The sequence below is a fragment of the Oncorhynchus kisutch genome, unplaced genomic scaffold (genome assembly GCF_002021735.2).
Source record: "Oncorhynchus kisutch isolate 150728-3 unplaced genomic scaffold, Okis_V2 Okis06b-Okis10b_hom, whole genome shotgun sequence".
Taxonomy (NCBI): Eukaryota; Metazoa; Chordata; class Actinopteri; order Salmoniformes; family Salmonidae; genus Oncorhynchus; species Oncorhynchus kisutch.
In genome coordinates this window covers 11832272-11846891 of record NW_022261983.1, presented here as the reverse complement: position 1 = coordinate 11846891, position 14620 = coordinate 11832272, and the positions used below count along the sequence as shown (strand labels likewise).

At 46.4% G+C, this 14620-nt stretch overlaps 1 protein-coding gene across 2 annotated transcripts in view; it reads right to left on the bottom strand.

Moving 5' to 3' along the window:
* Positions 1-561: 561 nt before the first annotated feature.
* LOC116359966 (protein tweety homolog 2-like) overlaps positions 562-14620 on the bottom strand; it is an 80791-nt gene continuing 66732 nt past the window's right edge. For both annotated transcript variants that reach the window (XM_031814190.1, XM_031814191.1), the window contains 5 exons: positions 14567-14620; positions 14193-14335; positions 13476-13661; positions 11008-11086; positions 562-2879 (listed from right to left, as the gene is read on the bottom strand). The exon at positions 14567-14620 is cut by the window's right edge and continues 39 nt beyond it. In XM_031814190.1, coding sequence (XP_031670050.1) covers positions 2796-2879; positions 11008-11086; positions 13476-13661; positions 14193-14335; positions 14567-14620 — 546 coding nt within the window. In that variant the 3' untranslated portion in view covers positions 562-2795. The remainder of the gene's footprint in view (positions 2880-11007; positions 11087-13475; positions 13662-14192; positions 14336-14566) is intronic.

The window sequence follows — 14620 nt, the reverse complement described above, 5'->3', positions numbered from 1 at the left end:
TGAAATAGGTTTGGGTTCACCTGTTTTACCACTTGGCTAGATACACTAACTACCAGTGCTTGATTTGGACTGAAATAGGTTTGGTTTCACCTGCACTTGTCTTTTCTTACTATCAGTGACTGTGCTAATAGCTGCTTTATTGAGGGAAAGTTGTACTTACTATGACTGTAATATAGGGTTGTATCACCTAGCTACCTTAAGATGAATGTACTAACTATAAGTCACTCTGGATAAGAGTGTCTGGTAAATTACTCATATGTAATATTTGTGCAGTATAATATTGTGTAATCTATAAATGACTGTATATCTAAATGACTGTATATCTAAATGACTGTATATCTAAAAGACTGTATATGGGGGCGGCAGGGTAGCCTAGTGGTTAGAGTGTTGGACTAGTAACCGGAAGGTTGCAAGTTCAAACACCCGAGCTGACAAGGTACAAATCTGTCGTTCTGCCCCTGAACAGGCAGTTAACACACTGTTCCTAGGCTGTCATTGAAAATAAGAATTTGTTCTTAACTGACTTGCCTGGTTAAATAAAGGTAAAAATAGACAAACACAGAAAGCTTTTTTACATTTATTTTTAAAATGTAATTGATACACCTGGTCCAATACTTCAACAAACGCAGAAAATAAACAGTAGTTGAGAATTTTCAAACAAAGAAGAAAAGCATGACCACAACAAAGAATCCACACTGTACAATGACGGGTTATCTGACTGTTAAGGGCCCCTGCAGTACTGTGATTGTGTCCAACTCGTAGTAAACAAACATCACATCAGTGATAATACTTACCAGTAATTCACCATCTACACCATTTCAGTTGTTGATGGTTTCCTCTCATTCTAATCCAGGGAATGTTTAACATGCTAATGTACAGGCAGTAGGCCGATAGTCTAGAATCCAAAGGAAATATCACTGTAATTCAGACGGTGCAACCCAATGCTCTCTCCATCCTCCTGAAGTGTGAACTCATTCACTACTCCCTGCAAGTTCCAACGCATTGGATTGGTGTAGACTCGGGTTAGAGGAACAGTCATTTCCTTTCCATGCAGGGAAGTGAACAAGTGAGAGATTATTGGGACACAGCCACAGATTCAAGTGACACAATAGTGAACCAGAGCAATATTCAGTGTAGATGCCAAGCTACGGTAAAGCCCTCGGTGTCCTGAAATGAACTGGCATGGAACCTAAACTGAATATCACTGTTTTATTCCTTTTGATGGTTCACTGACACAATAATGAAACGGACTGATATTCAGTCAGGGATCCAGGCTAGAATTGAGCAGGACACAGCATGCAGGATGACACAGCATAGAGAACAGAGAGAATCAGGTTACAGGAAATAAAGGCTTTAGAAACATCATGCATCCTTTCTCCTCAGTCCCCCTTACACATACATATAGAGTACACTCTTAGAAAACAGGGTTCTAAAAGGGTTCTTCGGCAGTCCCCATAGGAGAATCCCTTTCGGTTCCAGGTAGAACCCTTTTTGGTTCCAGGTAGAACCCTTTCCGGTTCCAGGTAGAACACTTGAGTTCCATCCTTTTGGGGTTCTACATGGAACCCCTAAAGGTTCTACCTGGAACCAGAAGGGTTCTAACTTGGAACCATAAAGGGTTCTTCAAAGGGCTCTCCTATGTGGATAGCCAAAGAACCCTTTTAGGTTCTAGACAGCACCCTTTTCTCTATTTCAATAAATGATCTGTTTTCCAGTCACATTTAAAAATAAGTCCGTTATATTCGCCATTCCTTGATATCAATGAATAACCTGAAAGATAAGTGACAATAAATACGTGGTCCGTTTTCATCAAGTTTGACTCATCACTCTGATGGAAGACATCATGAAGACTTTGGGTTGTGTCGTCAAGTGTAAGAGCTGTGTCGTCAAGTGTAAGAGCTGTGTCGTCAAGTGTAAGAGCTGTGTCGTCAAGTGTAAGAGCTGTGTCGTCAAGTGTAAGAGCTGTGTCGTCAAGTGCAAGAGCTGTGTCGTCAAGTGTAAGCGCTGTGTCGTCAAGTGTAAGAGCTGTGTCGTCAAGTGTAAGAGCTGTGTCGTCAAGTGTACGAGCTGTGTCGTCAAGTGTAAGAGCTGTGTCGTCAAGTGTAAGAGCCGTGTCGTCAAGTGTAAAAGCTGTGTCATCAAGTGTAAAAGCTGTGTCGTCAAGTGTAAGAGCTGTGTCGTCAAGTGTAAGAGGAGCTGAATGCTAGACTGGTTAGATGACAGTTTGTAATAGCGATGACAGGTTGGGGAAGACTGAAGACAGTTCATGTAATAACCATTTAACAGTCTATGGCTGTGAAGGATATCAATCTGGTTATTTGCTGTCCCCTGAAATCCATCAAAGGTGACGTCACTCACAGGAAAGTATATAAACGTTCAACTTGGTTCATAACAATCATGTCTTCTGATCTGGCTCGAGACGAACACTCACATTTGAAGAAAACACATAACTGAATTGTTGGTTTGTTTGGGGAGAGATGCAAGTGCACTTTACACTCAGGGTTCTATGTAGTCTCCTGGTTTCTACACGTACAGTACAGGACTTTGAGAGTGTCAGTGTGTTCCTGAGCCATTGTTGACCCCATACCTCCCGCATTTAAGTAACAGATGGCCAGGAGAGCAGGATGAGACATCCATGGACAGGGTGATCTGTAAACTCTGCTTCCTCAGTACAGTGGTAGTCCCAGACAGACCCTTCCTCAGTACAGTGGTAGTCCCAGACAGACCCTTCCTCAGTACAGTGGTAGTCCCAGACAGACCCTTCCTGAGGGGGACCAGTAGGCCATAGTTGGGGGCTATACCTGCTGGAAGTCTGTCCCAAAGTGTCTGATCTGTGCGTCAGTCATAGACAGGTAGGTAGTTCTCATTCTGGGAGAATACTGCAGGAGGAAGGAACAAAAGACACGTTAGATCCCATAATTGTGTGAAAGAAAAATTGTTTCAATCAAATCAATCAATCAAACTTTTCACTCACTAAGACATTTGTTTTGATTAGGAGGTGCTAGTTGGTGGGTAAGTTAGAGAGACGTGCGACTCAGTGTTCTGAACTACGAGGTAGTTAAAGTCGGCAGGACACAGGTCACGGGTGAAGGGCAGGCAGAGGTCAAAGGTGAGGGGCGTGTGGCCGAGATTTGGGTTAGTGGCGGGAGGGCACATCACATGAAAAGTTCCACTCACAGGTTAACACACTGAGGACACAACATCGCCGGAGGTTAGAGGTCACAGAGCTTAGAGAGGTCGCATTGGGGTCAGGACCAAACGAGCTAATAATGTGGGTTAATAACGGGCTAATAATGGTCAGTCTCATTCCGGAGGTGTAGGGTTACAAAAGCAATAATTAGAACTAAGAACTAGAACTAAGAACTAGAACTAAGAATTACAAGTAAGACGGGCGGAAGGAGAATGAGAGCGGTACAACAAAGGAAACTATCCTCCTTAACAAAGGAAAGGGAGTGTAAAGGTACAGTAAGGTTGTGTGTAGTGTATCCTCCTTAACAAAGGAAAGGGAGTGTAAAGGTACAGTAAGGTTGTGTGTAGTGTATCCTCCTTAACAAAGGAAAGGGAGTGTAAAGGTACAGTAAGGTTGTGTGTAGTGTATCCTCCTTAACAAAGGAAAGGGAGTGTAAAGGTACACAGTAAGGTTGTGTGTAGTGTATCCTCCTTAACAAAGGAAAGGGAGTGTAAAGGTACAGTAAGGTTGTATGTAGTGTATCCTCCTTAACAAAGGAAAGGGAGTGTAAAGGTACAGTAAGGTTGTGTGTAGTGTATCCTCCTTAACAAAGGAAAGGGAGTGTAAAGGTACAGTGAGGTTGTGTGTAGTGTATCCTCCTTAACAAAGGAAAGGGAGTGTAAAGGTACAGTAAGGTTGTGTGTAGTGTATCCTCCTTAACAAAGGAAAGGGAGTGTAAAGGTACACAGTAAGGTTGTGTGTAGTGTATCCTCCTTAACAAAGGAAAGGGAGTGTAAAGGTACACAGTAAGGTTGTGTGTAGTGTATCCTCCTTAACAAAGGAAAGGGAGTGTAAAGGTACAGTGAGGGTGTGTGTAGTGTATCCTCCTTAACAAAGGAAAGGGAGTGTAAAGGTACAGTAAGGGTGTGTGTAGTGTATCCTCCTTAACAAAGGAAAGGGAGTGTAAAGGTACAGTAAGGTTGTGTGTAGTGTATCCTCCCTAACCAAGGAAAGGGTGTGTAAAGGTACACAGTAAGGGTGTGTGTAGTGTATCCTCCTTAACAAAGGAAAGGGAGTGTAAAGGTACAGTAAGGTTGTGTGTAGTGTATCCTCCTTAACAAAGGAAAGGGAGTGTAAAGGTACACAGTAAGGTTGTGTGTAGTGTATCCTCCTTAACAAAGGAAAGGGAGTGTAAAGGTACAGTAAGGTTGTATGTAGTGTATCCTCCTTAACAAAGGAAAGGGAGTGTAAAGGTACAGTGAGGTTGTGTGTAGTGTATCCTCCTTAACAAAGGAAAGGGAGTGTAAAGGTACAGTAAGGGTGTGTGTAGTGTATCCTCCTTAACAAAGGAAAGGGAGTGTAAAGGTACAGTAAGGGTGTGTGTAGTGTATCCTCCTTAACAAAGGAAAGGGAGTGTAAATGTACAGTAAGGGTGTGTGTAGTGTATCCTCCTTAACAAAGGAAAGGGAGTGTAAATGTACAGTAAGGGTGTGTGTAGTGTATCCTCCTTAACAAAGGAAAGGGAGTGTAAATGTACAGTAAGGGTGTGTGTAGTGTATCCTCCTTAACAAAGGAAAGGGAGTGTAAATGTACAGTAAGGGTGTGTGTAGTGTATCCTCCTTAACAAAGGAAAGGGAGTGTAAATGTACAGTAAGGTTGTGTGTAGTGTATCCTCCTTAACAAAGGAAAGGGAGTGTAAAGGTACAGTAAGGTTGTGTGTAGTGTATCCTCCTTAACAAAGGAAAGGGAGTGTAAAGGTACACAGTAAGGTTGTGTGTAGTGTATCCTCCTTAACAAAGGAAAGGGAGTGTAAAGGTACAGTGAGGGTGTGTGTAGTGTATCCTCCTTAACAAAGGAAAGGGAGTGTAAAGGTACAGTAAGGTTGTGTGTAGAGTATCCTCCTTAACAAAGGAAAGGGAGTGTAAAGGTACACAGTAAGGGTGTGTGTAGTGTATCCTCCTTAACAAAGGAAAGGGAGTGTAAAGGTACACAGTAAGGTTGTGTGTAGTGTATCCTCCTTAACAAAGGAAAGGGAGTGTAAAGGTACAGTGAGGGTGTGTGCAGTGTATCCTCCTTAACAAAGGAAAGGGAGTGTAAAGGTACACAGTAAGGGTGTGTGTAGTGTATCCTCCTTAACAAAGGAAAGGGAGTGTAAAGGTACAGTAAGGTTGTGTGTAGTGTATCCTCCTTAACAAAGGAAAGGGAGTGTAAAGGTACACAGTAAGGGTGTGTGTAGTGTATCCTCCTTAACAAAGGAAAGGGAGTGTAAAGGTACACAGTAAGGGTGTGTGTAGTGTATCCTCCTTAACAAAGGAAAGGGAGTGTAAAGGTACACAGTAAGGGTGTGTGTAGTGTATCCTCCTTAACAAAGGAAAGGGAGTGTAAAGGTACAGTAAGGTTGTGTGTAGTGTATCCTCCTTAACAAAGGAAAGGGAGTGTAAAGGTACAGTAAGGTTGTGTGTAGTGTATCCTCCTTAACAAAGGAAAGGGAGTGTAAAGGTACACAGTAAGGGTGTGTGTAGTGTACAACAGAACACTTACTGTTTCTAAATGTCTGCGGGTAACAGAAAAGATAAAAATAAAGTTAGAAGCAAAATATGAGTAAGACGTCTGGTTAGGATTGTAAAAATGTCAAAGTGTTCTTTAAGACAGCGTGAAGAGATATGTTAGGTTCTGGCCTATACCCTATATGGTAGATGTAGAAAAACCAAAAGGACAGTATGATTGGCACACAAACAGGTTTTCGTCTCTGTCATTCGTACCAAAAATATTATATTTTTACAATATAGGATGGACAACTGCATATTGGCAACGGCTTAAAAACATCCAGTGGAATATATAACGCTTCATGAATAAATAGGTTCCATCGATCCACATAAACCCACATCTGAATTGAATCTGTTTAAAAGACAGCTTCCTAGCATCTCGTCCCACTTGTTTCCTGATGCCAGAGACTGACCCTGTGTGTTAGTGGTATCATCTAGTCCCACTTGTTTCCTGATGCCAGAGACTGACCCTGTGTGTTAGTGGTATCATCTAGTCCCACTTGTTTCCTGATGCCAGAGACTGACCCTGTGTGTTAGCGGTATCATCTAGTCCCACTTGTTTCCTGATGCCAGAGACTGACCCTGTGTGTTAGTGGTATCATCTAGTCCCACTTGTTTCCTGATGCCAGAGACTGACCCTGTGTGTTAGCGGTATCATCTAGTCCCACTTGTTTCCTGATGCCAGAGACTGACCTTGTGTTAGTGGTATCATCTAGTCCCACTTGTTTCCTGATGCCAGAGACTGACCCTGTGTGTTAGCTGTATCATCTAGTCCCACTTGTTTCCTGATGCCAGAGACTGACCCTGTGTTAGTGGTATCATTTAGTCCCACTTGTTTCCTGATGCCAGAGACTGACCCTGTGTTAGTGGTATCATCTAGTCCCACTTGTTTCCTGATGCTAGAGACTGACCCTGTGTTAGTGGTATCATCTAGTCCCACTTGTTTCCTGATGCCAGAGACTGACCCTGTGTTAGTGGTATCATCTAGTCCCACTTGTTTCCTGATGCCAGAGACTGACCCTGTGTTAGTGGTATTATCTAGTCCCACTTGTTTCCTGATGCCAGAGACTGACCCTGTGTTAGTGGTATCATCTAGTCCCACTTGTTTCCTGATGCCAGAGACTGACCCTGTGTGTTAGCGGTATCATCTAGTCCCACTTGTTTCCTGATGCCAGAGACTGACCCTGTGTGTTAGTGGTATCATCTAGTCCCACTTGTTTCCTGATGCCAGAGACTGACCCTGTGTGTTAGCAGTATCATCTAGTCCCACTTGTTTCCTGATGCCAGAGACTGACCCTGTGTGTTAGTGGTATCATCTAGTCCCACTTGTTTCCTGATGCCAGAGACTGACCCTGTGTGTTAGCTGTATCATCTAGTCCCACTTGTTTCCTGATGCCAGAGACTGACCCTGTGTGTTAGTGGTATCATCTAGTCCCACTTGTTTCCTGATGCCAGAGACTGACCCTGTGTGTTAGCGGTATCATCTAGTCCCACTTGTTTCCTGATGCCAGAGACTGACCCTGTGTGTTAGTGGTATCATCTAGTCCCACTTGTTTCCTGATGCCAGAGACTGACCCTGTGTGTTAGTGGTATCATCTAGTCCCACTTGTTTCCTGATGCCAGAGACTGACCCTGTGTGTTAGCTGTATCATCTAGTCCCACTTGTTTCCTGATGCCAGAGACTGACCCTGTGTGTTAGCTGTATCATCTAGTCCCACTTGTTTCCTGATGCCAGAGACTGACCCTGTGTGTTAGTGGTATCATCTAGTCCCACTTGTTTCCTGATGCCAGAGACTGACCCTGTGTGTTAGCGGTATCATCTAGTCCCACTTGTTTCCTGATGCCAGAGACTGACCCTGTGTGTTAGCGGTATCATCTAGTCCCACTTGTTTCCTGATGCCAGAGACTGACCCTGTGTGTTAGTGGTATCATCTAGTCCCACTTGTTTCCTGATGCCAGAGACTGACCCTGTGTGTTAGCGGTATCATCTAGTCCCACTTGTTTCCTGATGCCAGAGACTGACCTTGTGTTAGTGGTATCATCTAGTCCCACTTGTTTCCTGATGCCAGAGACTGACCCTGTGTGTTAGCTGTATCATCTAGTCCCACTTGTTTCCTGATGCCAGAGACTGACCCTGTGTTAGTGGTATCATTTAGTCCCACTTGTTTCCTGATGCCAGAGACTGACCCTGTGTTAGTGGTATCATCTAGTCCCACTTGTTTCCTGATGCCAGAGACTGACCCTGTGTGTTAGTGGTATCATCTAGTCCCACTTGTTTCCTGATGCCAGAGACTGACCCTGTGTGTCAGCGGTATCATCTAGTCCCACTTGTTTCCTGATGCCAGAGACTGACCCTGTGTGTTAGTGGTATCATCTAGTCCCACTTGTTTCCTGATGCCAGAGACTGACCCTGTGTGTTAGTGGTATCATCTAGTCCCACTTGTTTCCTGATGCCAGAGACTGACCCTGTGTGTTAGCTGTATCATCTAGTCCCACTTGTTTCCTGATGCCAGAGACTGACCCTGTGTGTTAGCAGTATCATCTAGTCCCACTTGTTTCTTGATGCCAGAGACTGACCCTGTGTTAGTGGTATCATCTAGTCCCACTTGTTTCTTGATGCCAGAGACTGACCCTGTGTGTTAGCTGTATCATCTAGTCCCACTTGTTTCCTGATGCCAGAGACTGACCCTGTGTGTTAGCGATATCATCTATTAAACAGCGGCTGACATTGTAGCTGTTCAGTTCTAATAACACCACCACTGGGCCTCTCCTCTCATGGCAGGGTATGCAGCACACCCTGTGTTCTGTAGAACAAGAAGTACTCTTGTCTTGACTTCTGTGCAGACTTAAGTGCTCTGTAGTCTCCCTTGCACGCACGTGTCTGTGTGTAAGAAGAGACTAAGTGTTCTGACTCTGAAGAGTTTGATTCTCTCCCTGCACACAGCAGCACTAGAACAATGGTTCTGATTCACAGCAACATCCTGTAACATTACCAGTCAGCCCATACTGTAACATTACCAGTCAGGTCATACTGTAACATTACCAGTCAGGTCATACTGTAACATTACCAGTCAGGTCATACTGTAACATTACCAGTCAGCCCGTACTGTAACATTACCAGTCAGCCCATACTGTAACATTACCAGTCAGGTCATACTGTAACATTACCAGTCAGGTCATACTGTAACATTACCAGTCAGGTCATACTGTAACATTACCTGTCAGGTCATACTGTAACATTACCAGTCAGGTCATACTGTAACATTACCTGTCAGGTCATACTGTAACATTACCAGTCAGGTCATACTGTAACATTACCAGTCAGGTCATACTGTAACATTACCAGTCAGGCCATACTGTAACATTACCATTCAGGTCATACTGTAACATTACCAGTCAGGCCATACTGTAATATTACCATTCAGGTCATACTGTAACATTACCTGTCAGGTCATACTGTAATATTACCAGTAATATTGTAACATTACCATTACCATACTGTAACATTACAGTAGCATCTCTCTAGGGTCATTAGCAGGCTAACCTCTCTCTACAGTCAGTAGCAGGCTAACCTCTCTCTACGGTCAGTAGCAGGCTAGCATCTCTCTACTGTCATTAGCAGGCTAGCATCTCTCTACGGTCATTAGCAGGCTAGCATCTCTCTACGGTCATTAGCAGGCTAGCCTCTCTCTACGGTCATTAGCAGGCTAGCCTCTCTCTACAGTCATTAGCTGGCTAGCATCTCTCTACGGTCATTAGCAGGCTATCCTCTCTCTACGGTCAGTAGCAGGTTAGCCTCTCCCTAGGGTCATTAGTAGGCTAGCCTCTCTCTAGGGTCATTAGCAGGCTAGCATCTCTCTACGGTCATTAGCAGACTATCCTCTCTACGGTCATTAGCAGGCTAGCATCTCTCTACGCTCATTAGCAGACTATCCTCTCTACGGTCATTAGCAGGCTAGCATCTCTCTACGCTCATTAGCAGGCTAGCATCTCTCTACGGTCATTAGCAGACTATCCTCTCTATGGTCATTAGCAGGCTAGCATCTCTCTACGCTCATTAGCAGGCTAGCATCTCTCTAGGGTCATTAGCAGGCTAGCATCTCTCTAGGGTCATTAGCAGGCTAGCCTCTCTCTAGGGTCATTAGCAGGCTAGCATCTCTCTACGGTCATTAGCAGACTATCCTCTCTACGGTCATTAGCAGGCTAGCATCTCTCTACGCTCATTAGCAGGCTAGCATCTCTCTAGGGTCATTAGCAGGCTAGCCTCTCTCTACGCTCATTAGCAGGCTAGCATCTCTCTAGGGTCATTAGCAGGCTAGCATCTCTCTACGGTCATTAGCAGGCTAGCATCTCTCTATGCTCATTAGCAGGCTAGCATCTCTCTAGGGACATTAGCAGGCTATCCTCTCTCTACGGTCATTAGCAGGCTAGCATCTCTCTAGGGTCATTAGCAGGCTAGCATCTCTCTAGGGACATTAGCAGGCTAGCATCTCTCTACGGTCATTAGCAGGCTAGCATCTCTCTATGCTTATTAGCAGGCTAGCATCTCTCTAGGGACATTAGCAGGCTATCCTCTCTCTACGCTCATTAGCAGGCTAGCATCTCTCTAGGGTCATTAGCAGGCTAGCCTCTCTCTAGGGTCATTAGCAGGCTAGCCTCTCTCTAGGGTCATTAGCAGGCTAGCCTCTCTCTAGGGTCATTAGCAGGCTAGCCTCTCTCTACGCTCATTAGCAGCGAGTAGTATTTGAGAGTATTTGATTGGTATAAGCAATATGACGCAACGTCCAGATAGCCTATCAGATAGCAAGGTGGATCACAAGTGCATAGGGTGCAGGTTTTAGGAGACGATTTAGGACTGGGCCAATTATCTGGACCAGACGTTCTTATCCAGAGAGATTTACAGGAGCAATTAGGGTTAAGTGCCTTGCTCAAGGGCACATCAAATAGTCAGCTCAGAGATTTGAACCAGTGACCTTACGGTTACTGGCCCAACACTCTTAAACGCTAGGCTACCTGCCTCCCACAGGAGGTTTCTGTCAGGTTGTGGATACTGTATGGTAGACACAGTGAAGGCAGCAGGGTGTCTTGGAGAATGTCTGTGGTCCTTCAGTACAATATGTGTTAGTGTTGATGCCATTATCTAAGGGACCTGTCTGGCGTCTGGCTCTACAGACAGTAACTCTATACATGAGTGTATCAGTGGTCCTTCAGTAGAACGGAGCCCTGTTAATGTTAATGTCAGTGACATCATCACACGAGGGACCTGGCCTCTAATGTTAGTGGCCAACGCACCGAGGGTGGCGGGGATCCCCTTCCGATCAGAGGAACGTTCTCATAACGAGGGTTCCCTCCAAACAGCATGGACTGATTCCTATAGGAGAGAGAGATGGGAGGAGAGACAGACAGAGAGAGAGAGTGAGAGATTTCGAGAGCCGAGAGAAACAGACAGAGTGAGAGAGAGAGAGAGAGAGAGAGAGAGAGAGAGAGAGAAAGAGAAACAGAGAGAGAGTCAACTTATCTGATAAAACAAACACAGTGCTGCTTATTCCAGACACACACATGGACACAGATACGGACAGGGACACACACACATGGACACAGATACGGACAGGGACACACACACATGGACACAGATACGGACAGGGACACACACACATGGACACAGATACGGACAGGGACACACACACATGGACACAGATACGGACAGGGACACACACACATGGACACAGATACGGACAGGGACACACACACATGGACACAGATACGGACAGGAACACACAGACACATGGACACAGACATGGACACACACACATGGACACAGATACGGACAGGGACACACACACATGGACACAGATACGGACAGGGACACGCAGACACATGGACACAGACATGGACAGGGACACACACACATGGACACAGATACGGACAGGGACACGCAGACACATGGACACAGACATGGACACAGATACGGACAGGGACACACACACATGGACACAGATACGGACAGGGACACACACACATGGACACAGATACGGACAGGGACACGCAGACATGGACACAGATACGGACAGGGACACGCAGACACATGGACACAGACATGGACACAGATACGGACAGGGACACACACACATGGACACAGATACGGACAGGGACACACACACATGGACACAGATACGGACAGGGACACGCAGACACATGGACACAGATACGGACAGGGACACGCAGACACATGGACACAGACATGGACAGGGACACGCAGACACATGGACACAGATACGGACAGGGACACACACACATGGACACAGATACGGACAGGGACACACACACATGGACACAGATACGGACAGGGACACACACACATGGACACAGATACGGACAGGGACACGCAGACACATGGACACAGATACGGACAGGGACACACACACATGGACACAGATACGGACAGGGACACGCAGACACATGGACACAGACATGGACACAGATACGGACAGGGACACACACACATGGACACAGATACGGACAGGGACACACACACATGGACACAGATACGGACAGGGACACGCAGACACATGGACACAGATACGGACAGGGACACGCAGACACATGGACACAGACATGGACAGGGACACGCAGACACATGGACACAGATACGGACAGGGACACACACACATGGACACAGATACGGACAGGGACACACACACATGGACACAGATACGGACAGGGACACGCAGACACATGGACACAGACATGGACAGGGACACGCAGACACATGGACACAGACATGGACACAGATACGGACAGGGACACGCAGACATGGACACAGATACGGACAGGGACACGCAGACACATGGACACAGACATGGACAGGGACACGCAGACACATGGACACAGACATGGACACAGTTACGGACAGGGACACGCAGACATAGACACAGATACGGACAGGGACACACAGACACATGGACACAGACATGGACACAGATACGGACAGGGACACGCAGACACATGGACACAGACATGGACACAGATACGGACAGGGACACGCAGACATGGACACAGATACGGACAGGAACACACAGACACATGGACACAGATACGGACAGGGACACGCAGACACATGGACACAGATACGGACAGGGACACGCAGACACATGGACACAGACATGGACAGGGACACGCAGACACATGGACACAGACATGGACACAGATACGGACAGGGACACGCAGACATGGACACAGATACGGACAGGGACACGCAGACACATGGACACAGACATGGACAGGGACACGCAGACACATGGACACAGACATGGACACAGTTACGGACAGGGACACGCAGACATAGATACGGACAGGGACACACAGACACATGGACACAGACATGGACACAGATACGGACAGGGACACGCAGACACATGGACACAGACATGGACACAGATACGGACAGGGACACGCAGACATGGACACAGATACGGACAGGAACACACAGACACATGGACACAGATACGGACAGGGACACGCAGACACATGGACACAGATACGGACAGGGACACACAGACACATGGACACAGATACGGACAGGGACACGCAGACACATGGACACAGACATGGACACAGATACGGACAGGGACACGCAGACACATGGACACAGACATGGACACAGATACAGACAGGGACACGCAGACACATGGACACAGACATGGACACAGATACGGACAGGGACACACAGACACCTTACCGCACCTCCTCTCTCTACTTACATGTACTCTGAGGTGGGGAGGATGGCGGCAGTCTGTGATGGAGGGTGTGGACTGGCCTGGCTGTCCAGACTGCTGCTGTAGCTACAGAAGCTGTGTACATGGCTGGCTCTGCTGGGGTTGAAGGTCATATGACGGGCCTGGGGGTTAAACGGATCCTCCTCATCGATGTCGTCATAGGCCCTGTCCCTGAGATCCCCACAGGGGAGAACACAGTCAGTCAGCGCCAGGCTTTCTGTTAGTTTCATTTAAAGGAAGGGCACAATGGTGCCCAAAGCAACATCCAGCCCCTCTAGCATCAACATCCAGGCCCTCTAGCATCAACATCCAGGCCCTCTAGCACACAGGAGGTTGGTGACACCTTAATTGGGGAGGACAGGCTCATGGTATTGGCTGGAGCTGGAGTCGGTGGAATTCTATGAAGTACATCAAACACATGGTTTCCATGGTTTCCAGGTGTTTGATGCCATTCCATTTTCTCCGTTTCCAGACAGTATTATGAGCCGTCCTCCCCTCAGCAGCCTCCACTGGTCTAACATCAACATTGTTCATTGAAACCTATAAACACAGAATAACCACTATAGCAGACATCTTTTAGGCCGTGAATCTCCCAGTCCTTATTTGGTTAGGCTTAGGCGTAAAGGTCAAGGTTGGGGTTGGGGATGTGGTTACAGGTAGGTTGAACACACATAGACAGGATACAGTGTTACCAGTGCCTACCTGCTGGTGATGAGGGTCCATGCCCGGGGGATGGCACACAGCATGGCACAGAAGGCACTGACCGACAGCAGAGAGAAGAGGCAGAGGTAGAGGAGACCCTCCACCCCGTCATAACACACCCCCATCAGACCATCCAGGTAGTTCTACAACACAACATACCCTCACTGTTACCCTCACTGTTAAGGTTATAACTCCTTTTCTATTTCACAAAGTCACAAAGTGGAGTGTTGTGAGATAATAGTTTTGGGGGGATTTCAAAGAACCTAAGAGCACCTTTTGTCTTTTCATTCAAGTGTCTCTGGGTATGTTCTCATTCTACAGACGCATTCTGACTGTAACCATGACGTCCTCTCGTGTCAGGGTAATCATCTCACCTTATGGAGCCCCCTGCAGTCTAGCAGGGCTGTTAACTGGTTCAGGTTGAACTC